At 37.6% G+C, this 24,554-nt stretch overlaps 1 protein-coding gene across 4 annotated transcripts in view; it reads right to left on the bottom strand.

The window, feature by feature from the left end:
- Positions 1–24,554, bottom strand: part of LOC130142645 (protein Hook homolog 3) — a 94,142-nt gene that overhangs the window by 55,134 nt on the left and 14,454 nt on the right. For 3 of the 4 annotated variants that reach the window (XM_056324938.1, XM_056324937.1, XM_056324939.1), the window contains exons 2-5: positions 24,366–24,451; positions 13,773–13,845; positions 5,214–5,264; positions 2,014–2,146 (exon numbers count right to left, since the gene is read on the bottom strand). In XM_056324938.1, the coding sequence (XP_056180913.1) occupies positions 2,014–2,146; positions 5,214–5,264; positions 13,773–13,845; positions 24,366–24,451 (343 nt within the window). Of the gene's footprint in view, positions 1–2,013; positions 2,147–5,213; positions 5,265–7,547; positions 7,645–13,772; positions 13,846–24,365; positions 24,452–24,554 lie in introns of those variants that run through there. The other variant, XM_056324940.1, reaches the window with a different exon arrangement.

The following is a 24,554-nucleotide window of genomic DNA, read 5'->3' as shown; positions in this document are numbered from 1 at the left end:
CAAGTTCCAAGTCAATAAACTCAACAAGACTTCATTAGTATTAGAAGTCTGTTCAGACAGAAATCCAGGCTCACTGGAAGTCTGCAACAATGAAAAAAGTACACTGTTGTCATCCATTCTTTTTCCTTCTGGCATTTCTCACTTCTGAAATAGCTACTTAACTTCCTTTTCTCACTTTGTTCCCAAACTATTCAGGCTATAGAAGTATATGAACCTTGCATAGGTTGTCCTCTTTCATAAGTTAACAAAAACATCCTGCCTTCCTACAATATCCTCATTTCAAGGCATTTTCATATCTGTTCTTACTTCTTTGCGGCATCACAAGTAAGTCCCCTCCACTTTTTCATTCCTCACCTATGTGTAGATGTGAATTACGCAGCAGGTACCTTGTAAGATGATACAGGGTTATAAGGACAGATTCTGACATTTGGACTAAATCATGGAGTTTGACTTGCCCAGTAGCATATGGTTTCCAGTCAGACACGATCATCTTTACATGTGACCTGTATTCTTTAACGATTTTCCCATGAGGAAAATGCTGGGAATCAGTCACCTCAGAGTCATTTATTAGATCATGCTACATTTCAATCGAAGTACGTAAAACTAGACTGTTCTGGTATTTCTGACAGATTTTTTTGAAGTCCAGACTGAAAGAGTAAGAGAAATGCAGGAATAAGATACACTTCCCACTTGAGGATGCCAAACAGTCACTAAAAGGAAGATAATTTTACATAAAACAAGGAGTACAGAAGGTCTAATAAAAATCTATTTAGGTACTCATGCAAGAAAACTACCTCTATTTTAATTAATACAATAGCCAGACTGTCTCCTGATTAAAAGAATAAATTCTCCTTCTGAATTTACTTTAAAGTGATTTAGACACCTGAGAAAAGTGGAAAGGCGAAACTAGCTATAAAAAACTAATATGCATAATGCAAGAGGAAGACAAAGGGTCTGAAACCCTGGCTGCAATTTTTTCAGAAAGGAAACCAGAATTAAGTTAAATCAGGAAGAGAGGTATTTGATGCAACTTAAAACTATGTTTACTGTATTTATATTAATTTACCCACATGTGTATTTTATAAACCTTTTCTTCTGCTTCCTGTTTTAAGTGTTAAGAATAAATGTTTGTAGTTGCCTTGCTACTTTAACCTGGCTTGAATTAAGAACAATTTAAGGTAATTAAGCAATAACACCCTGCACCCAAGGCAAGTTTAGAGCATGACAGCATGAGATCTGGGACACTTCGACAAGTGTCTCTGCTGTTCATCACATCCTCTGTGGCATGTGCAGGAAAAATTAATGGGTCCTTATCTACCTGTGCAGGTCAGATAAGACAGCTGGTGCCATGGGAGTCAAGAGAGGCCGAAGTCTCTTTCAGTGACTGCTGAAGAGGGATTCAACCGCCTAACAGATGCCTCAAGTGACATTTTCAATGCCCTTAAGGTATCACACTTGGTCTTCAGCTGCTGCCCAGAAGGGCATGGTTGCCAGCATCACTTTTTCCTATTTGTCAATCCCATGCAAAAATCTCAGAAACTACAGTATCCCAAATCACATTAGACATCTTCAGTGCAGCCCTAAGCCACACTGATGGCTCTTGACTGCGTAGTAACACGACAACTGGAATGCACCCCTAAAATCAGGAGTTACACAGAATAGTGCAACAACCACATTTTTTCTTTCTTTATTATCCCAAGCTACTTCATAAATGGTTAAATGATGGGCCCAAGAATTTTCTTGTGTAGAGTGCCTTTTCAGCTCAGCAAAGAAAAACTGAAAACATGTATATTAGAAGCAAAACCATTTCCACAATGTGGGACTCCAAAACTAGTGAAGCTTATAGCAAAACAAGTTATTATCTGTAGTACAAAACAATGTCATCACTGACAAAAACCCCACATTTGCCTCTGACAGCAACATGAGAAATATAATTTTCCCCCTAAGTAATTACACAACAAGCTAGATTTTTATTCACTGCCTGGGAGAAAACATGCTTTCAAAATTTTATACCTTGCTTCTGTTCACAATTCACTGCACATCCCAAAATAAGTTGAAGCATCCTCCCAAGCTCTGCAGCATCAGCATGCTCTCCAATCAGGTTGACATCAGGAAGGGTGAAGTCATTAATCTGTTGCCCCAGAATCTGTATGAAGACCCAATACATACATGTCTGTATCACTACACATGTTCACACACACACATTTTGAAATACAAAGATGATTCCAAATCAACAAAAGCAATTCACTTATATTTTAACATAGTTTTCAATCCAACTTTAAAACAAACTGAATTGCCTAACACCTAATATCCAAATATTAAACCTGCTTGACACAACTAATATTTGGGAGAAGAGAAACCTGACTGTCTTAACTAGTAAGAAACTAATAGTTTCAAACCTGGAAGATTTTTTTTTTTTTTTTCAGATAAAAGTTAAAGGCAGGCTTCCACAATGATCAATAGCACATGGATAATAACACTTTTTTTTAAAAGCATCCTATTAAAAAAATCTAATGCCTAAAACCCACCTTATATGAAATATATAGCATAAAGTATTATACATAAATCTCATTTCTTTACCACTAGAAAGTCAGAAATTGAAATATTTCACTTATGCAACATATGTATCTAGGACTGATGGATGGCAAGTTTAAGACAGTAAAAAACTCCATCACTTGGCCTCACATTTCTAGAAAATTCAAGGATATTTAGCAAGTCTCAGAGCTAACAAAGCTAGTTCCATGGAGGAGAACTTGAGGTAGTAGCACAATACATAATTACACAGCCCACATACAGAAGGAAACAAAACAAAACAAAAACCTCATGTGACTTACAATTAATGTAATCTGATTTATACTTAAGAAGGATTTACATTAATGATTGTCAGTAGAAGAAATGAAACAATACTTCTAAATTGTTCATAAAGAGCTTTCAGGGGGCTGAAAATATGAATATGAAATATGGAATTAAAAACATCTCTGACACATTAATTGCAGATAAAAAGAAACTGTCACTTCTTAAGCAGAGTGCAATAAAGAAACAATTACTATGGAGGGAACCAATCATTTGCTTGCTGGATGCCCTTTGTTGTGTTAATACTCAAGAAAAGAAGAAAATGAGGTAAAGGTATTTATAAAAAACATTTAACAGATGTATATGAAGAACACACTGAAATCAAGCCATTCAAAGTTTTCCAGAGTTCAGCTTTCTGGAATTGTTGTGGTTAAGTTCTTTCTTGTTTTATACAGTGTTTTTTTGTATTGTGGCATTATTTTTTTCTAAACAGGTATCTCAAAGAATAAGCACCAACATCACTAAAAATTTTTGTACAATTTGAAGGACCCAGATACATTCTTATTGGAAAAGACTTCCTTTAGGTCATTCTAGTGAGAAAATAAGAAATCCGTGAATGCATCAAGCACAATGGAAAATTTTACCATTGTATAAAGACTGCAATAATACTGTATAACACAGTATTATTTGAATTATACAAATCTGACATGTTTATATATTGATCTGTACTTCCTTAATTTCTTTCAAAGGCAATGCCAGGTTTAAGTTAACAATACAAATGGCTTCATTAATGCTGTTGAAGAAAGCTGAAGCTAAGAGCCATATCAACAGGCATTATCATGAAACCAAGGATATGAATGTGTAAACAGAAGATTGAAATATTGAAATAAACATGAGATACGATTTTAATCCAACAAAAAAACTGAAGTGAAAGAGATATGAAAATAAAGGCTAGACTCTGCAATAAATATCCTGAGATGAAAAAGAGCATTTTTTCCCCTTTTTAAAAAATAAACATAAAAGATCTCAATTGTAAAAACAAAAGTTTCAATTACAGAGCAGCAGAGTTCTATAGCAAGATCAGTGGGGCATAACACAGCATGCAGACTTTGGCTTCTTGTCCTTCCATACTATAACTGATAAGAGACAGCAACATACGACAGCTATTGGAAGACTGTCCTCCTGAATGCAATTCATAATTTTGAGTTTTTGAAGATGAACAAAATTAGCTTATATGCTTTTCAAAGGCTTTTAGCTACATCAGGTAAAGTCCATACAAATTCAAATCTGTATTTCTGTAGAAGGTGATAGCTAGGACAGGGAATCAGGTTGAGGAAAACATAACCAGGGTTCATAGTAGAATTATCATGACAAGCATTGCCTCAGCCAAAAAAAAAGAAATCAAACCAAATACAGTTAAACATAAATATGCATTATACAAAACCTAATCAGCTTGAAACAACTCTAAGCTTGCTTAGTAGTGAAGTTTTCACATCAGAAACGTAATCATCACACTGGGATCACTTTTTCACAATAGTATTAACTTGTTATAAACAACCAATTGTTCCTTTCTATATTTGTCAGTTATGACCAGCTTGCTTAACTATCAATTCTCAAAATTCATTTCAACACAGATACCTGACCATCCACCGAATATGAGCTTGAGTCAAACTTTTTCTGAAAATCTGTTCATTTTTAAAGACTTAAGTTCATTAACAAATATCTTCCTCTGAAGTATTTATGAGAAGCTAATATTTTGAGACAAGCCATGTCCAGAACATACATACTATGGATTTTGTGCTGCAGCCTGTAAAGATCAATTTGCCTCAAAACATCACTGAAACTGAAAGCATATTTCAACTGAAAATTCACCACTGAAAAAACGGATATATTGTATTTCCTCTGGAGTGATTAATTTCTGAGTTTGCTCAATAGCATAAGAGCAAATGCCAAGGAGAGACCCCAGTACCTCAGGACTAAAACATTTCATTGCAAATTTTATCATGGGGAGAGGCTCTTTACTCTCTCTCCTCAAGGGAAAAAGCCAGGGAAGAGACAATCTTTAGCTGGAGCACAGGGGTGGGGTGTGTGTGTGTGAAACGAAATTCAGATACAGGTCAAAAGCTGTTAGAAGTCCATCTGCAGAACACAGTCAGCAAAAACATCTACTGTTTGTACAACTGCACATCAGACCAGCAGACTGCACATCAGACTCCTCTGGCAACTCTGAGTATTCAATACACCAGGTAAGTTTTAGAGAAGGCTAACACCTGAGAACAGGCCATGAAACACTCTGTACGTCAATCACTTTGCAAGAAAGTCAGGATTTAATTGGTAAAATATAACTTATATTGAATAGGTTAACCAAAATATGTAACAAAAAAGGAAAGCAGATCTAGATTACTTAAAACAGTTCTTACCTCATGGTTGTAATCCAATATTCCTTTTAAAATTTTCTTCAGGTTGCTTACCTATTTGACAAGAAGGAAATACAATAAATGCAGGGAATAAATTACAGAGAAATGATCATGAAGTAGGCAATCACAGAAGAATCATACAACTACATCTATTTGCAGCATTAAGACTTTGAGCAATTTCATTTAGAATCATGAAAGTTATGCAATAGACTCTTATGATCAGGCCTCCAGACTTGATCACAAGTCTTTATTAATTGACAGAACCCATCTAAATTTATAAAAGACATCACATTGTCTTGGATAGGCTTTAGATCAGACTTTAAAGCATGAGTATTTTTTGGAGTACTTATTTATTTTAGGATTATTTTTGCATCCAGAAGTTGAAACAGTCTTTTTTTTCCTTTCTTCTCTTAAAATATCCTAGTGATCCTTCTGCAGAGATAAACCTCTTCTTCCAAACAAAAACCAGCTACTGCTCAATATCCTTTATTCCCCAACTATGTAAGCTTAATTTATTAACTCTCTCATTAATTATTCCTATTAGTTCTTTAATTTTCATGTTCATGTGTCCCCTTCACCCAGTTTCTTTATAACTGAATGTCTATCTTACATTATCAAGGCAAAATTCACATTTCTCACTGATGCCCACACTGCTATACAAAGATAGCTTCTGCTCATTTGCATATCCAATGGCACTAGTTAGGTGTCTCCTGTTGTATACAATCTGTGCCACACTTCTCTGGTACTGAACACCGCTCCCTTTCCAGCAAAAATCCATTTACATTAAAAAAAAATATCTGTACATCAAAACAAAGAGTGCAGTTAAAATTATAAAAATGCCCCATGGATCTCATAGGTGATATTTAAAGGGGGGGGAAGAAAACTTTGCTGAAGGTAATAGCTACAGATTCCTACTAAATAATCTCCCAAGTATTTCACCAAGAAATCTAGGTAATAGTAGCAGTACACTGTCTCCTGTGACAGGAGCAGCTGAGGGAACTGGGGTTGTTTAGCTGGGGAGAAGGAGACCTTATTGCTGTTTTCAACTACCTGAAAGGAGGCTGTAGGCTGGTGGGTGTCAGTCTCTTGTCCCAAGTAACAAGCAAGAAGACAAGAGGCAACAGCGTCAAGTTGCGGCAGGGGAGGTTTAGATTGGACATTAGGAAAAACTTCCTCACTGACAGGGTTGTCAAGCATTGGAAGAGGCTGCCCAGGGAAATGGCTGAGTCACCATCCCTGGAGGTATTTAAAAAACGTGTGCGGACATGGTGCTTAGGGACACGATTTAGTGGTGGACTTGGTAGTGTGAAAGTTTATGGTTGGACTCAATGATCTTAAGCGTCTTTTCCAGCCTAAACAATTCTATGACTTCTATGAATAGGTTGTACAAAGACTGAACCTGATTAAATCTGTATTCACAGAGTGCTGCTGCTGACGACAGTGGCTAACTGTAGAACTATAATGAAGGCAGAGTGAAAACTCTTAAACCCAGTCTTTAAAGCCCACAATAATTTTTATATTCTTGATTATATTCCAAAACTATCCAGCTAGAAGATTATGTCCTCTGACAGAAGTCACTTGTCTTCCAAAAGATCTGAGGAAACACTACAGAAAACAGTTAGGACCATGATACTGACGTTCAGGCACAAACTCAACACTTCACAATCAACAGACAAAGTGAGGTAATGAAAGCAAAATCCAGTCTCTTTTCTAAGAGAAATTCAAGAAAGGAACAGCCTAAATACATGCTAAAAGATTTAGCCATGAAATCCAAAGTGATAATGATCTGATTACCTTACCCCTATTAATCCACTCCCTTTTGGAAACAAGTAGCAAAAGCTGACCCCTTATCAAGATGTAAGAACATCCTGATTGTCTTCACAATCACTGAACTTTAAGTCATAAAAGAAACAAAAATTTACTTCGACTTGAAAAGTGACGCATCAAATATTCTGACAACCTAGAATGAGAACTGCAGATGCTACATGAGAGCAAGTATGTAACAATATTTACTGTCCCTCCCATAACAGCATAATAATTAGTTGACTTTCAGGTTTACACCTTCTACTCCCAAACACATACTATTTCTGTAATATTATAAATAACACATCATGTTTCTGTAAGAACTACAACTATCTTCTAGCTGTCTGCCCAGAAACAATCACCACCACCACTCAAAGGCTATGCACAATCATAACCAAGGTCTGCCACAGATTTAAGAATTTAAAGAAATGTAAAGAATTTTATTTTCATCTCAAATCACCACAAAGAATACAGCACTGATTGGAATATAATTTTCAAACTTGATTCATTAAAATCTTCCAGTTTGTAATTTACCTGAGTCTGCTGCAGAAAGAGCCCCAGAAACATAAAGGTCGTGTTGCAAATTTAAGTCCAGTTTACCGATGTTTCGTGCATTGTGAGGAACCTTGAACTTGAACATAATTCCAAAAAATGAGAAACAAAATGGAAATTACCCATCTACAAAATACTTCTTTTCCCCTTTCTTTGGAAGCACTGTTTAAATTTAAAAATTCCTTAAACAGAGTCATCTTCCTCCACAGAACTTCCATAGAGCTTAATGCTGTGATGCTGGAACAAACTCAATATTGACCAAAATCTGTCATCAAACTAACATATAGGAAGAAGAAAACAGCACATGAACTGAAAACAAATCTTGTCTCTGAGGTCCTATTTTATTCCACTGTCAATCAGCAGTACTTGGTTAACTTGCTCTCAAGAGTTAACTGTACCATCTTTGTATCTCACACACAATCAGACAATTATAAAGCTAAAGCAGAGTCTTTGTAGACTGGCTTAAATTTAACAATGATCTTCACGATTACTTGGAGGGCTCTCAAGTTCTTTTTTTTTTTAACTTGGCTGCAGTGAATACATTAAATGGGTCTACAGATGGGCCACTGGCAAAGAATAGTTCTGGGGAAACTACCACAAATGTTTTCTATTTTGAGATTCAACTCAGTAGCTACAGTAACATTTGTTAGGTCATAGCAAGTTCTTAAAAGGAAGACTTCAAATACAGATGAATGAAATGAACAACAGCACAAGAAAGTGTTAAAGACAACCTATTACATCACCTGCTTTGATTTAGAATTCTGATGGCTTTCAGAATTTTTTCTGTTTCTTAAGCACATGGGGAAAACCTAACTATAGCTAGTTAACAAAGACCATTAAATTATGCAATGATAGAACACAACAGAGAAGATTTCCAATATTGATCATGACTGTAAAGCATTGTATCATCATTTGGAGATCAGCCGATGATCACATGGGACAATTATTTGCTTGCATCAGCAACCTGACTTCCTCTTTTTCCACACAAAGCATGTACAGTATCCTCCCAATTCTTTTCACATCCATTCCCTGCACCCATACCTCTCTTGGAAAAGACATTAAACTTACTGGGGGGGTGGGGAAAAGCGACAACTATGCTTTATTCCATTTCAAAAGCCATTGCAACTCACAACAGATGGATTATTATTTCTAGATAAATCTCTATTCAATTTCAACCTCTTTTCCATCTGTCTTGTTTTGTTTCCCCAATCTCATATTACCAAAGAAGAGGACATTCACTTTGAACTAATGCATCTACAAAGACAATCTGCATGATAGCACTCATTTTTTGAACACCTAACTTTCACCAGTATCCACAGCAGAGCTGTGCAAATGTTCCTTATGTTAAATGATCATTACCTTCTCAGTTTACAGTCATCATTGCTGTAGTATAGTACTACATAGTTAGCACACACTCTTCAGTATGAGACTGATCCTTATTACACAGCATTAACCTGATAAACTGACTGGAATGAAAGCAGAGATGGTATGTCCTGGGTTAGTGAAGGCAGCACACAATCTGTCAACACCATACAACTTAACTGTTTGGGGTGGTGGTCTCCCCCCCCCCCCCCCCCCCCCATCTGTCATATGAAATCTTTATTTTTATTTAATTACAATTTACTGGTTCCAAACTGAGGGTCTGTAAGAGTAGTCATCTAGATTTCTCTCTTTATGAATATATATACTTAAGCAACAAAAGGAAAGCCTGAGGCAAGTGGACAGTAGAAATGCCCTTAAGCTTGTGATTGCTGACAAAAAGAGAACTTGGGTTATTTAACCTCCTGTTTTCTCTCTAACATTATGACAGCCAGTTCCCAGCTTTGCATTTATCCTTACATTACATATATGACTGAAATCTTGTTTGCGCTGAACACCCAGTGTAAATTGACTTGTCATTGTACATTTCAGGTCCTTAAGTGTCTGAATGGGAAAACTATATGTTCTGAAATGCTATTAATCAGTATCTTTCCTGGGTAACTACACACAGACCTATTTCCCTTCACACGGGTTATAATTAAGAACCTTATAACCTCTGGAAGCATTGCTAGGGCACACTTGCAAATGGTGAGAATTCTTAATCAACGAGCTTCAGGTACCTCATTAAGGTACTCTTCCTGGCTGCGCTTGAAAGGGGCAGGGAGGGAAGGAGGAGAGAGGGAATGTGCGTGCACTGTTCCCAAGACATACACCAGTTTTCTGCTCTAAATCACATTCTGCAGGAGCCTGTCTCTTCACTGATTATGGAGGTAATGAAGCCTAGAGAAAGAGTGTCCACTAGCTTTGGGGGTTATCCCCCTCCAGCCTGTCTTCTGCAAAAAGAAATCCCCAAAAGAACACATACAGACACTGCCTTGAGTTAGACCACAAGAATGAAAAAATAAATGTGACTCTGAACACAGAGAGCATTCACAAATTAAACATATTTGGACACACTGTTGACTTGGGAATTAAGGGTATACTGAAACAGAATTAAATACATCAGTTGCTAATTACCTGTGACAGGAATGTTGGCTTACAATATACCTATAAACTCTGCTTCTTGCTTGCACAAAAACATCCACATGACAGGCTTCCACCCTTATCAGAAAAAAACCCTGCCCTCTAAAAGGCTGCTCGTGAATAAGTGCTCCCTCCCCTTGTAAAGGAACAAGAAAGTAGCATAAATATAATAGTGTACACTGAAAACTAGCTTCCATTACTCCACCAGACCAACCCGGTTTGTACTGTAGGCGCATTCAGAGCAAACATAACTGTACTAGTGCAGGGAGTCAAAATCACTTCAAAAATCAGGTTTGTTTATTTAGATTACAGCATTAAGTAGTCTGTGTTCTAAGTTCATTGATTGTTTTGCAATATTGCCCAAATGCAGGGCATTCAAACTGTACTAGTTGCAGAAAGTCTAGTAGCTCCTATTGTTTGAATGTGCTATTCAGTAATGGAACAAACACAGCTTGCTACTATAAACATCGATAAAATTGTACTTTCAACTGATGCTGTAGTCTGAATGCCGAAGCGAAAAGTCCAGAAAAACAAAAAGTCAGAAATCAAGCTGAACAATGTATTTCCTTCCTCTCTCAAGCTAGGTATAACCACACTGAAAGAAAGGGGGCTGGGGGGGGGGGGTGGGGGGGGGGGTGGGGGGGGGAGTGAGGAAGAGAGTGTCAGTTTCAGACAACCCCTCAGTCAACAACTTCTTCTGTAATTGCCAAAACTGACACATGTACCATTAACTGTTCAAATTTCTGTCCTGTTACTGGTGTTCCTGTGACACTGAACTACATTTGTTTCTTTATTAGGGAATTTCATTCCTCCAAAATTTTGGCAACAATTATTTTCTACGCTGTTTCCCATTTTCAGTAAAGGCCGTTTCATTTCCAAACGCTTTCTTCAGAATGAAATACTACTACTGCTTAAACTACAGTTTAAACTGTAACTAAAGTATTCAGCTGTACTACTCAGAAGAGATATGTCTTTGCTCCCTACCCACCCCCCCCTTTTTTTTTTACCACAACATAAAAGTGCAGCTCAGCAGGGAGAATCGGGGTTTTGTTGCCCAAGAGAAAACAAACTGCTATGTACAGTGATGTATGCTATGCCCTAGAGATTTTAACCCCAAAGTAGTAACATGTTTTTCTACTAAAAACAGTTGACAAAACCTGTTCAATTGTAATACACAGAATGCTTGCTGAATGCTTCTTACTTTGCAAGTCCCCTGAGCTACACCATTTCCCTTTTTCTACCCTGTGCATTGTTCAGTCTCTCAAGTCAGACAACCTGCCCTGAAACAAAGCATAGAACATCCCTGTGAATGCATACATTTGTTATAAACTGGTACAAAACAGCAAAAAATATTTTTAATAAGATTGCATTCTTGCAGTTATTGGAAAGTGAATGGCTAAACCCAAAACATAATGAAGCTGAGCCATGTATTCTTGCTTATTCTCCATACAGGACAGCATCAAATTCAGAGTTAACCACTGCATGATTTTCTGGGTAACTCTTTCCAGCATTTGTTAGGAGAGCTGTATCAAGCCTACACTAACCTCTATCAGGCCATTCTAACCACTGTTCCCCAAAGTCGAACTACCTGCATGTGACATTTTGGTGGTTTTTTTTTTTAACTTACTCCCCTACAGACTGGCTCCCTTTATGTGGTACATAATACTGAGAGCTTGTACAAGTGGCGACTATTACACCATATGATACTAGAGGCAAAGAGCAACATGCATAGCAACAAAAATATAATTCAGATTCTTGTCTTGATTTGTGAGGCAGTGAGACAACCCAACTATCATTTCTCATGAGGTTTCTCAAAACATGAAATCTGTTATCAGTCATGTGTAAGTATGTTGCCTGCATTTTAAATCTAGTGACAAACAAATAGATGTGCACGGATTGAAAGCATTCCTACAAGCCAGACTACAAATGACGGCTTGACTGACAGACACTTAAACAACTAGATTACTAACAGTATTTACTCACATACAAAGCAGAACAACAGTTGGCAAAGTATAGGATTGCTTTCCTGGTTACAAAATAAGTTAAAATATCACATTTGTGCCTTTCAGTATCCTTCATGAAAAGGAAATTGGAATAAAAAAATTTATACAAAAAGCTGGCATATACAGCTCAACCACAACAACAAATAATCAGTCTTCAGTTTCTATTTGCATGGATATATGAAAAACAAGAAGGAATGACACCAGCATGAAATTGAAATTTGATCTGTTTTTCCAATCTCAGTCACATAAGGAAGTTACTAGATTGCTCAATTTTTTATTTTTTTTTTTTTAATTCACACCTGCTAAGCCTTAGTATCTGCCAAACTGGTGGGAGACATGAAAAAATTATTCCTCAAGCTCCATATGAGAGTTACAGAAGCTGCTGGTTCACATTCAATCAGCTGAAATGCCATTATAACAAACAGTTTTCAATTTGTTGTTCTCCAAATTTAACAGCCAAGATCTCAATATTCCTCAGGAAAAAAACATGGAATTTTTTTAGAGAAACAAAACCTTGCATCCAGCTGTTCACTTGCAATTCCACACACTTCTTTGAAAAGTTCATTTAAATTCACTGCTCTACAACCAGCAGAACTAAAAGCTTTTTTAGGGTTCACTCTTTTATTCACCAGCCAGTCAATATATCCTCATCAATATACCCCACATTTTTGCTGGCAGCCCTGGTAGACAAAACATTCTAAAGATCAGACTTCCACACAGTCAGGAAGGCAGCAGAGACCACCCCAACAGGTCTACTGGCCAACTAAAAACATACACGGCAGCAGCATACTCCACCCTTGCCTCAAGCAGCATTTAACATGTGTGTCCTATGTATTCAGCAAGTGATGTTGATGAGCCTGTAAGTACTAGAGCATTTCACAGTTCTAGCCCTTCCCCAGATGCTCAGAAGGGTTTTTGGTGGCCAACAAAATGGTTTTATAGGTAACATGAACTAACATGCAAACCATCACTATTTTGTTTCCCCAAGCAGTCAGGCTGGAAATGGCAATTTAGAAAGGTGCATATATCACACCCTGAAGAAAGCTAGTCAGAAACTACACTAACATCTGCATGTGAAACTCTGTTCTTTGGGATTTATAAGCCAAAATGCTCCTCAGCCACAGCACTGTAAATTCTATTCCCTTAAGGTTCATAGAGAAAGTATTAAAATACCAAGCGATACAAATGACCCAGCAAATAGACTGTGGTTAAAACACACACTGAGGACAAACAACAACAAAAAAACATTACTTCCTCTCCTAAAGGTCAGTAATAGCACAGAGCTGACGAAGTAAAAGAAAACAACACTTTGCCATTTTTATTTCAATAATCGCTTATTAGTCTGCTGTTTTTATCCAGTTGCTTCTCAGTGTGGTTTTCTTAATGCTACTCTCACACTTTGCATTTAAAAAAAATATCTTTCATTCAACATTTAAAAAACAAAGAGGTAATTTATGCATAAATTTTATTTTTATGTTTTCCTTTTAAATTGAAACCCATTTACAAACTCGAAGTGTCTTCTTCACTAAACTGTGCAGGACTAACAACATAAAAACCAAGGAAGCGTAACTATAAGGGTATAAAATTCAAAATGTGGTACTACAAAGCAAGGTCTTAATCTAGAAATATGCTAATATTTAGACACAATATTGTACTAAGAACTGAAATACAGATTTACAGACAAGCAAAGTCAGTCAAATACCTTTAGCCTCCAATTATCTCCTACTTCTGTTTTGATCCTGTTCAGCCAATTTTCATCAAAGTAAGCTGGATCTCTGAAACACAAAAAATGTAGAGTGTTTATTAAAAACAGGTTACAGAAGCTGTGAAGATACCTTAGTAATTAAGCCTCTACTTCAGGCTGAGGTTATTTAAGTGATGACCTCTGTATACAACACATGGCCTGTATAAAGTAGTTCAGAAACCTGCTATTACTTACTTTTCTAAGGCCTTGCACTCTGTTGACAGCACAGCTTCATTTGTGTGCCGTGAGTAGCTAATGCTTTTGAGGAAGCTGCTGTACTTGGAACGCATTTTGCCAGTTTTTCTCTTTAAGTTCTTCTTCCTCCAATTTATTAGCTGGTGCTAGAGCAATATTTGCTTGCATTACTTGGAAGTGTTAAAACAATACTTTTACATGTCTTATGGATCCCTACTGCTATACACTACTTAAAACTATTCAACTTCTAAAATGGGAAACTTGAAGTGGAGTAATACAACTGCTGCCTTTATATGGTGAGAAGAGTCAAAAACAATCACTGAAGTTAACAGTTATTTCTGTTATTTCAGCTACCAAACACTATCAGGTTTTGCAAATCTCTTCTCATGGTAACCCTAGACAAACCTTAATGTGAACACCCTTCTTTGAAAGCTTTTTTTATCTTCTGCACTTTTGACAAGGCAATCAAGACAAAGTATGGAACACCTACTGGTTGTAAAGTATACTTCTTCCCTCCTTTTCCTTACAAGCACCTTCCATAAGTTGCTGTTTCAAGACAACTCCCAAGACTCTCTTGCCCAGGTTCCAAGGTCATCTAAAAGGCTCACATTGTCTACCGTTCACTTAAACCATGTTTTCCTTGTATCGTAGAGAATTTTGAAAATGTTATGATGAAAAGTAAGGAGATGGACTGTACTACAAATAACTGGTTTTAAAGGAATAGGTCAACATAACATAAACAAAGGCTCATATTTCATCCAACATATGAAGTTAATATAGTTGGGGGAAAAAACAACTTTTTTGTAAGTGTAAGGCTCTTAAGAATCAGTGCGGTAGGCCAGGCTGGAGTTTCACATGAAGTATTCCAATTTCTGCACTTACACTGCTGCATTTGCCGAGTACTGTTAGATTTACTGCTGTATCTGCCACGAAGAAGCAGCCTCCAGACTGAGCTCTCTTTTTAAGAGCAGGATGCAGCAATTACATACATAATATAATTATATTAGGGCACAGAGTTTGTAACCTCACTTTGGACCTGAGGCACAATATCTCCTGTACTCCATCTTCGCCCCAATGTCTTCTTCACATTGCATCAAAGTCTGCCAAGTAGCCCGCGATACAACACACAGCAATGGAGAGAGATCACAAACAACACTGTTTCTCTACTGACACATTCAAATTGCTATTTTTACACATACTGTTACAGAGTCTGGTGAAGATTACGGTGTATTTCCTTTCCTCTGACATGGCATCCGCAAACATATAGCTGGAAGAACAGCTTTAATTACTAGTTAAGTTGATGACTCCAAATTACTCCCATTCAAAAACAGTGCAGTTCTAGCACAGATGACAGAATCTTAAACTATGAAACAGAAAAAGCAATGTCTTATCCAGAATTTAATCTGGTTTTGAAACAGATGTTTCCAAATAGGTTTCAAATGGCTTCTCTGCGCTCAGAAACCAGGTAAAACTAAGGATGAAATTGAGCTGAATACATACAAGATCTACTAGAAATGAAGGCTCACGTTCAGCTTTCACATGCAACAAATGGCTCTTCTTGCAAAAAGTCTTAATTTGCCTAAATTCTACCAATCACAATAAAATAATCTGTACAGTAAGGGGGGGCGGGGGGAGGAGAGTTCAAGCCCCATGTAAGTTACATTTGATTCTGTTTGAGGTGTGGAGTTCAAAAAGCACCCCAGCACCTTTCAGATAGGTCTTCTGGGAATTGCCAAGGACAAAGTGAATTTTGCTTACAACAGACTCACAACTACAAAGCGTTTATGCAGCTGAGTGACAAAGCAGGTAGGCCTAATTACCTGTGCCTCACCAGCAAAAAGACTAGAGGGACTTTCTTAGGGACTTCTTTAGGACTGCACTTGGTCACTAACATCTTCAGCTGCTTCAAGGCTGCAGTGCCATGAATATACCAATTCTTGATTTGCCATTTTCATTGTAAACAGTGACTCTAAGAAGCAACATGGGTAAGCAGAAACGACCACTTACAAGCAGAATTATATTTGGACTGATTGGATGGCTAATACTGCATATCTATTTTTCAATAATAAGGGCATCAGCTCAGGAAGAACAACAAGATTTCAGGGTCAGCTCCAACTCATTCCACTCTGGAAGCCTGTACTTCAATAGCAAGTAAGCGGCTTTTCTCAACTACCTCCTGCGATAAAAGTAACATATGGACCAGCAACTGGCCTTCACTGTCTTGATGTAAGTCTTGGGCTACCTACACCTTTATATGTGTCTTCAGATATATAAGAAAGGTCCCTGAGAATTAAGTCCAAACTCATTGTGGTCATCCACTCGCACGGATGACATTTGTTGGCTTCTTTTAAGTATACAAACCTCAAATGATCCAAGGGTTCAGCAGCTGATAAGTAATCCACTCTAAATTACCAACACGTAACAGTGGTGAGAATACTACCAACAATTCTCTTTACAGCACCTCCACACAGATTACACAATAATTAGTAGCATATTGCAAGAACGCTTCGACAGGAATACAACAATCAGAAAAGCAACAGGTTTGGTATCAACACCAGGCAAATCTAGAATGATCATCCTTTCCTCAACCATAAGTGACCTCAGAGTAATTTCTAGTGTGCCGTTATAATTTAATTTCTGTCCCCAAAAGTCCGATTAAAGTTCAGCATTAATACCAACAGCAATGCTTTCTCTATCAAACTAACAGAAAGCAAATCTGAAAAAAAAAAATCCATCAGAATTTCTACAAATACTTTTTAAAAGGGGCTTCCAGACATTTAAGTCAGTCATTCACAGCCCTTTCTGCAAACAAGTCTCTCTGCTGAATTTTTGGGAATCACAGTTCAGTTATATTCAGAGTTCTTTAACTCCCTTAGTCCATGCCATTAAGAAAGATGCTATCATTTCTTAAGAGTGTTTGAAAAAGCATCACCAAAGCAAATATGAAAGTACGTGGTTGAAAACTGAGCAGCTGTGATTACAAAACCTACCAGCTCATTTTGAAAAGGTACTGCATTAAACAAGGGCAGCAGAAAACTGACTGGAGCATCATCATTACCATGAGATGACTTGTTAGAACCGAGCATTTTGAATTCAGTCAGTTCCTGAAGCTGGATCCAAACTTGCACAATCTCTTGCACTAGGTAACTTTCCAGGTTTATAAAGGTAGTTGTATATTAGTTGGTTGCTGCCTAGTATCTGAACAGTACTGCAGAAATCTGGGTCATTTCTTCAGAGCACAAGATACTTACGCTGTTAATTTATCACTTCATGTGATGTTGTTTTCAGCAGTGCTCATTTATACCATCTCCATCTTATTTTGTATGCAAATTTTCCTTTACTTAAGCAATCATCTCTCCACATCATAGAAGCCAAGACACAGAAATATTCTTCTGAAGAAATACTACATGCTCTGTGGGTTGGTTAACTCATGATTATTACTCATTTTGACAGTGGTACAGTAAGCTGCTTTAAGAAATGTCTGTTTACAAAAAATTCCTTCCCCCAGTAATATACAAAAGCATGGCTTTTGTGTTCTGCATGTGTCAAAACATACACAGCATGCTGCAATGTATAATATAACAAATGAATAATTAAGTCAGGCACAATGCACAGATGACAAATGAAAATATATACCATCTCTTACATTTACCAAGGCCAGTATGACAGGCTAAGAAAGAATTAAAAGAAGAGGGACACCTGGTACTAAACATTCTCCCGAGTGGGATGAAAGGAAAATTTGGAACTGTAGTATGAAACAGGGAATTATGCTGTTATAGGGATACCAGTGGACACTGAAAACATGAGTAACAATGAAGCTACAAAAAATAAAAAGAAAAAAAGTATGCAACTCATAAGCAACCCACAGCACTTTTATCTGCTTGAAACAGCATAAGCCACATGATTTTAGGCAGACAGTTTACTCAGTTCAAGTATTATATTTTGCTTCCAGTCTTTACTCCTGGAATACAGCACTCTGTAAAATAATCAAAACTGATTGTGCACAGGATCTTATCTCACTGTATTTCATACCAATTCTAGTCACAGGAACCAGTAATCTCCACATCTGAACACAAATGAACAGTGAATCTTAAAGAATAATACAAAAAGGTAAGCTAAAGCATAGGCTGAATTTCTTCCTCCAAGATAATATAGTCAGCACTGGATAATTCCATTCAGTGGTACTTTAACCTGAATTTGAAGATAAGAGGTTTTATGATAAAAAGAAAGTGTCCTTCAGGGATTCACCAACAGCTGTTCATTAACAACTGAATTTTTAAGCAAAATGTTCATGTTTGGTTACATAGCAAATGTTTCTGCCATTTTACATCACACGCTACATCAGTAAAAAGCTTCTGAAGGTGTCAGTAATTACCCTCTTGTACCCTCTTCTCACTGCTTCTTCTAGCAGTTTTATTACAGAAAATTCTACATGAGTTGTTACTTCTGATGAAGGGCCGTTACTTACAAATGGGCTTCTACTTTGAGTGCAAAAAATATTGAGAACAATGTACGAATATGGACAGCAATGGAGGAAGCTGCTGACCCCTTCTGAATGCTTGAGACAAGGCACAGCTGTGAATAAGTTGATGAGTAAGCAATCCTTTTTTTTCTTTCAGCAACAACAAATCCTACAGTTCTGTGTTGTGCAAATTTTCCATATATCTAAAGCAACTAATCCCCTGAACTAGGGATCTCCTTGAAACTGTCTTGATTTCATCTTCTTTCCACTATCTCCTACCCTCACAAGTACCAATAGACTCTCTCTGTGAAGGTGGAGGTTAAAAAAATAGAAAAAACAGAGTTCAGACTTCTAAAGTTTTCAAGAAGAAATGCTATCCTTACTCTCCTATGGAAATATATCCAAGTCACTGGATCATCCCAACATCTTCCAGTTTTCATCAGTGCTCTCTACCTCAAGAGTTCCTTACTGGCTGAATTTTCCTCATTCATAGCAAACTTTTTTAAAAAGGGTTCTCACTGGATATATTAATCTGCTCTTTCAGTTATTTTTTAATCACTGATTAATTTACTATAGTAAGAGTCCTGATGCACCCTAAAGTTGCCAAAATTCTCCCCTCCCACCTTCATGTAATTAACCTATTAGTACCATTAGCCTCAAAAAACACACAGATGAAGAACCCTAAACAGGAGGCAGCTATATTGAAAGACATGCAAATTTCAAGGAACATGCATTACAGAAATAGTAGCTTCCTTATTCCATTGAGAAAGGGGATAACAGCATTTAAGTTCTGTATCTCCAGTGGAGACAATAAATTTGTCCTTTGAAGATTAACTTGAGAGATTTTCGTGTCAAAGCCACACTGTTCAAGGTTCCACTGCAAATTAAGTGTTTGCAGTCACATGGTGCTTTCAGGTGTACTTGCTCTTCACAATTTAACACCACTGCATGACTTTTCCAAATAACCTCAGGCACCCAGCCATCTTGCTCTTACACATTTCTATACCTGTAAAAATTTTCTTCTATGTGGTTATTTTTCTTAGGACAAACAGGGAGCCAATGCTGCTAATATAAAAACAGGAGTAGACTGGAGAACCCTACTCTAGACTTGCTTTATGTTAAGTATGTCCCGATTCCTAACGAAGTATTCCTCTTCTGGTATCTGTTTGAAGGAGCAAAAGGAAGATTTTACTGCTAGTGTCAAACTCGGATTTGTTTTCAAGAAAGAATATTTAAAATGGCTTTGTCAGTATGCTCCTTATCAGTTTTCTAGTCAACTAAACAAATGCTGATCCCTGTATTTGGCCTATGTTCTCATGTCCAGACAATATTTGGCAATTCTGCAACCCTTGGTATCCATTTCAAAAATCAATTGCAGCACTCTTCTGTCACTAAAAAAAAAAAGCGCAGTAATATTTTCCCTCATTCATATGTTACCATTACTGTTTTACAATCCAAGATCAGCTTGCTGCTGCACTTCAAAGTTTATCCCAGCAGGAACACAGTCAAAATTTAGCAATAGTACTGCTAAATCTCTGCATGAGTATCAATGTATTCATTGCACAAGTATGCAAAATGGTAAATCTGAACCACAACTATCATAAAATAAGACCACCAAATACTAATTTTTTCAGGTTCAAATTATTACCTAGGACATAGAGAAAGAACTTTAAATTGCTTAGCTGATCTTTACATACAAACTGGGTAAACTAAAAAATTCCCATATTCAGCATGGCAATTGCTACAGGAATTACTTTAAAATCAAACTACAGAAATGCAGTATTTTTATTGTACATCTCTCTTTAAAACTTTGGTTCATCAGCTGAAAACAGTAACTCTGAATAGTTTTCTTAATACTGTGCCAGGGAGAAAGGCAGTTGTTTCAGGTCATTGCAGTACCAGGCCAAACAGACAGTAAGGTTGAGGGGCCTTTGACACTGAAGTTTTGTCTTGGTTTGTATCAAGGTATATTATGTTTTAAATCCACATTTTTACTTGCCTTTGAACTAGACAATCAAGAACATATATAGTTATCAACTGTTGGGCCATCATTAAGTTAAATGGAACTCATACCCTACAGCAGAAGTTCAAGACAGAAAAATACCCATATTAGATACATCGCTATTACATTTTTTCTAAATACTCTGAAAAGAGATTCATGATGATTATGCTGAAATCCTGACTTACTATGTTTACAAAAGACACCATTTATACGGTCACCATCTTTTAACACTCCAGCAGGTAGAAAAGGACATCTTTCCAAACCTAAAAAAAACCACACTAGTGGTACATGATCGATGTATTTACCTTCAGACTTGCAAACTTCATGTTCAGACTTCAGAACACTTATAAGTAAGCTTATTTAAATGATGGGTTGGAAAACTCATTACTGCGATGGCGTATTATGTCATCTTTTGTGTACCAGCAAAATACATCAGAAGAGTAAAAAGACTGTTTCAATTACTCTGAAGCAAGAGGACTGCTGACATTACTTGAAATTAGTTTTGTCTGACGCAAAAATATGTAAAGATTAGGTAATTCTTGTAAGTGATCCCTCCTTTTCCTCTCAGAAGGAGAAATTAAGTGCAGAAAGAAACTTCACACCATTTACATCTTCTCTAGAAAAAGACTTCTCTACCTCAAGCCTTTAGGATTTTACATTCCAGGTCTTAACTTTCCACATGCTAAAAAGTGTTCCCTTTAAATATTTGACTACATCCAGATTTCTTCTTTCTCCCTTTTTTCACTAGGAGGAAGGCTCCTGCTCCACCTGAGGATTTGCAACTACAGAACCGATTCAGCATCCTCATTAGCAGTTAAGGGGCCAGGAGGGCAGTCAAATTGTCTGCATTCAGTAGATCTGAGCTACACAGTAGAAGAGGGAAGTAGCAAGCACTAGCAAGGGATAGAGCTGACTGACTATCATCTAAGAAAGGTTGCTGTTTCCTAGGATTTGGATTCATGGCACTGTTGAAAGACTGCCAAAGCTTGTCCAGTCCTTAGACTGTTACTCCTTCTAGTCTTCTACCTGGGCAGCAGCTGTACAGCTAGGGAGACCTGGAAAGTACCAAGTATGATTACACGGCTCTGGAAGCTATGGTCAAGACCCAAGTGGTGTTCTCCCCAATTGTGCTAGTTAGCAGGAAAGGTGTGAGGAGCAGACAGATCCTACTGGTCAACAGCTGGCTGTGAACTGGTGCTGGCAGCAGGATTTTGGTTTCTGTGAGCACCAGAACCCTCTTTGAGAATCAAGCTTGGAAGAGATGGGGTCCATGTGACTACAGTGGGCAGAAGCATCTTCACCAACAGGCTGGTCAGCCTGGTAAAAAGCTTTTTTTAAACAAGGAACAATAAAGGAGCGAAAATACAAAAATACAACCAAATATCAAGTGACAAAGTAGCAGACTGAGGGCATGAGATGATGTGAACAAGAGCTACCTCAGTCAACAAATCAGGGCTGAAATAGTGTCACTCCAAGCACATGCACATAAATAAGGGAAGGCCTACAAAAAAACACTACAGGGAAAGCTCTCATCCTTGGGAATCAGCAGGATTGTATGCACACATGAAGCACCTGTGCACTAATGCATGCAGCATTGAAAACAAACAGGAGGAAAGCCACAGTCTCACTGGGATCACAAAGACTTCATAGGATGGCTCACATTACTTACAAGGGTGCTGCCATGAATAAATACAGGCTTTTTACGAAGGACAAGCTGGGAATGCAGTGACAGGGAGATGCCCTTTATGTGAGGGAGCAGCAGGAATGCATGAGCTCTGTCTTGGGATGGATGATCAGACAGCTGAGAAATGGGCCAGGATGACCAGGCAGACCAACACAGGTGACATTGTTACAGATGCCCACTACAAGCCATCTGATCAGGATAACATCATCATGGACAAACTGATGAAGCATGGCCTGGGCAAGTAGATAGTGAGGTGGGTTGAAAAATGCCTGAACTGCCATGCTCAGAGGGTTATGAGCAGCAGCATGAAGTCTAGCCAGAGGCCAGTGTACTAGCAGTGTACCCAAGGGGTTAATACTATTAAATGTCTTTAGTAATGACCTAGATGATGGAACAGAGTGCATGTTTTCAGATAATGCAAAACTGTAAGGAGTATTTGATACACCTGTAGTTCTGCTGACATTTGGAGAGACCTTGACAGGCTAGAGAAACGGACTGACAGGAACCTTAAGCATTTCAGCAAAGGTAAGTGCAAACCCCACATACCAGCATATGCTGGGGGCCAAACGGCTGGAAAGCAGCTTTACAGAGAACAAACTTGGTAGAAAGCAAGCTGAACACATTCCATCAATGCGTACTTGTAGCAAGGAAGGCCAGCCACATCCTGGGCTGCATTGGGAACAGCTTTGCCAAGAGGCAAAGGGAGTTACTATTCAGCTCTGGTGAGACCACATCTGGAGTGCTGTGTCCTAGACTCCCCAATATGAGAGAGACTTGGACATACAAGGAAGCTAAGTAAAGGGCAATTAAGATAACTAACAGACTGGAGCATGTCATACAATGTGAGACTGAGCAAGATGTCTGTTTAGCCTCAGGAAGAGAAGGCTCAGTAGGATCTTATCAATCCCATGTATAAATACCTCACAGCTCCTTCATCTTTATACCCTCATAAATCCTCTCAGTTGTGTCCAGTGAGCAGACAAGAGGCAGTGGGCACAAACTGAAAGACAAGTACTTCCACCTGAACATAAAGAAAAACATGCCCCCAGCTTTTTTTTTTTTATTGGTTGGGGTTTTTGTTTGTTGCAGGGTAGGGGTGGTGAGGTTTTTTTTTGGTTTGTTTGTTCGTTTTTTTTAAAACTGTGAGGGCAATTGAATACTGGAACATATAGCCCAGAGGGGCTATGGAGTCTGTATCCTTCCATACAATTGAAGTCTGACTGGACACAATCCTGGGACAACTTTCTCTAGCAGACTCTGCTCTGAACAGGCGAGCTGGATTGAAAGGCACCTCTGGAGTGTTTAACCTCAACTGTTCTACAGTTCTTTGATGCAAACCAGAACTTTAACACAGAGCTGTTCATACCTGTTCTGCACCTGTCCAGTCTTCATTTACAACAGATTACACGAGAAACATGTTATCCTGCATTTACACTCAAGACAGTACCCTTCACACATTAAAAAGAATGAAGCAGGTCGGTGGTTGGTTTTTTTTATTATAGGTCTGTAGGAGATGGCATGTTTAGTTTGGACTGCTGACTGGCAAATGCTGCCTAAAGAACAATAAAAAGTTGTATTTCTGTGAAAATAGGTACATCTGCATGTAGCTACATTTCAGATGCATAACTGTAGTCCCCCAAAACATCCTAGATTACACAGAGATGTCGAACTAATGCATTTTATATTGTTTGTTCTTACAAGTTCAAAAGAACAAAAGCATTATCTAGATTAACAGCTATTATTCCTTCACTTACTTTCAAGAACGTAGTATCTTTGCAAACAGCTAAACTGATAGTCCATTCAGTTTATTGCAGAAGTTTTATTTCATGAATTATAATACGATAATGACATACTGATATACCAACTGTAGTTTCAAACAATCAGGGCCAATACCTTACCTTGCACTGGTTCCAGCTTCTTAGAAGTTTGAATTTGTAAGCCTAGTTTTAATCTAACTTTGTAGTGAACTCACACTTAAATAAACACCCCCCTAAAACCAAACTTTTTTTCCATTTACTATAGTTTTCTGAAAACTATTGATAAAAAACAGTCATATTCCAGATCAAAGTACTGTATAAGCATAGGACAAGCCATATCCTTATGGAATACCAGCCAAGTTTGAACTGAAATACATTTAAATACACAAATTGTATTTTTACAAAATGTAAAAATAAAAAACTGTATTTAATTCATTAAATAATTTCTTACATTTTTTGAAGAACCTGTGCCATTACAACTCCATTCGTTAAATCCTCCACTGTCTGGCATGGTGCCTCAACATTAAACGTCTGTATCTGTGGGAGAAAGGAAGAGGTTATCCTCTTTTACTTTAGTGTCAAGGGATTTTCAAAAGTAAAAAAAATGCTACCAAATAGAACAGTGTAAACCTCACATTTT

The sequence above is a fragment of the Falco biarmicus genome, chromosome Z (assembly GCF_023638135.1).
Source record: "Falco biarmicus isolate bFalBia1 chromosome Z, bFalBia1.pri, whole genome shotgun sequence".
NCBI lineage: Eukaryota > Metazoa > Chordata > Aves > Falconiformes > Falconidae > Falco > Falco biarmicus.
The sequence above is the reverse complement of the archived record's forward strand: the minus strand, read 5'-3'. Positions and strand labels throughout refer to the sequence as shown.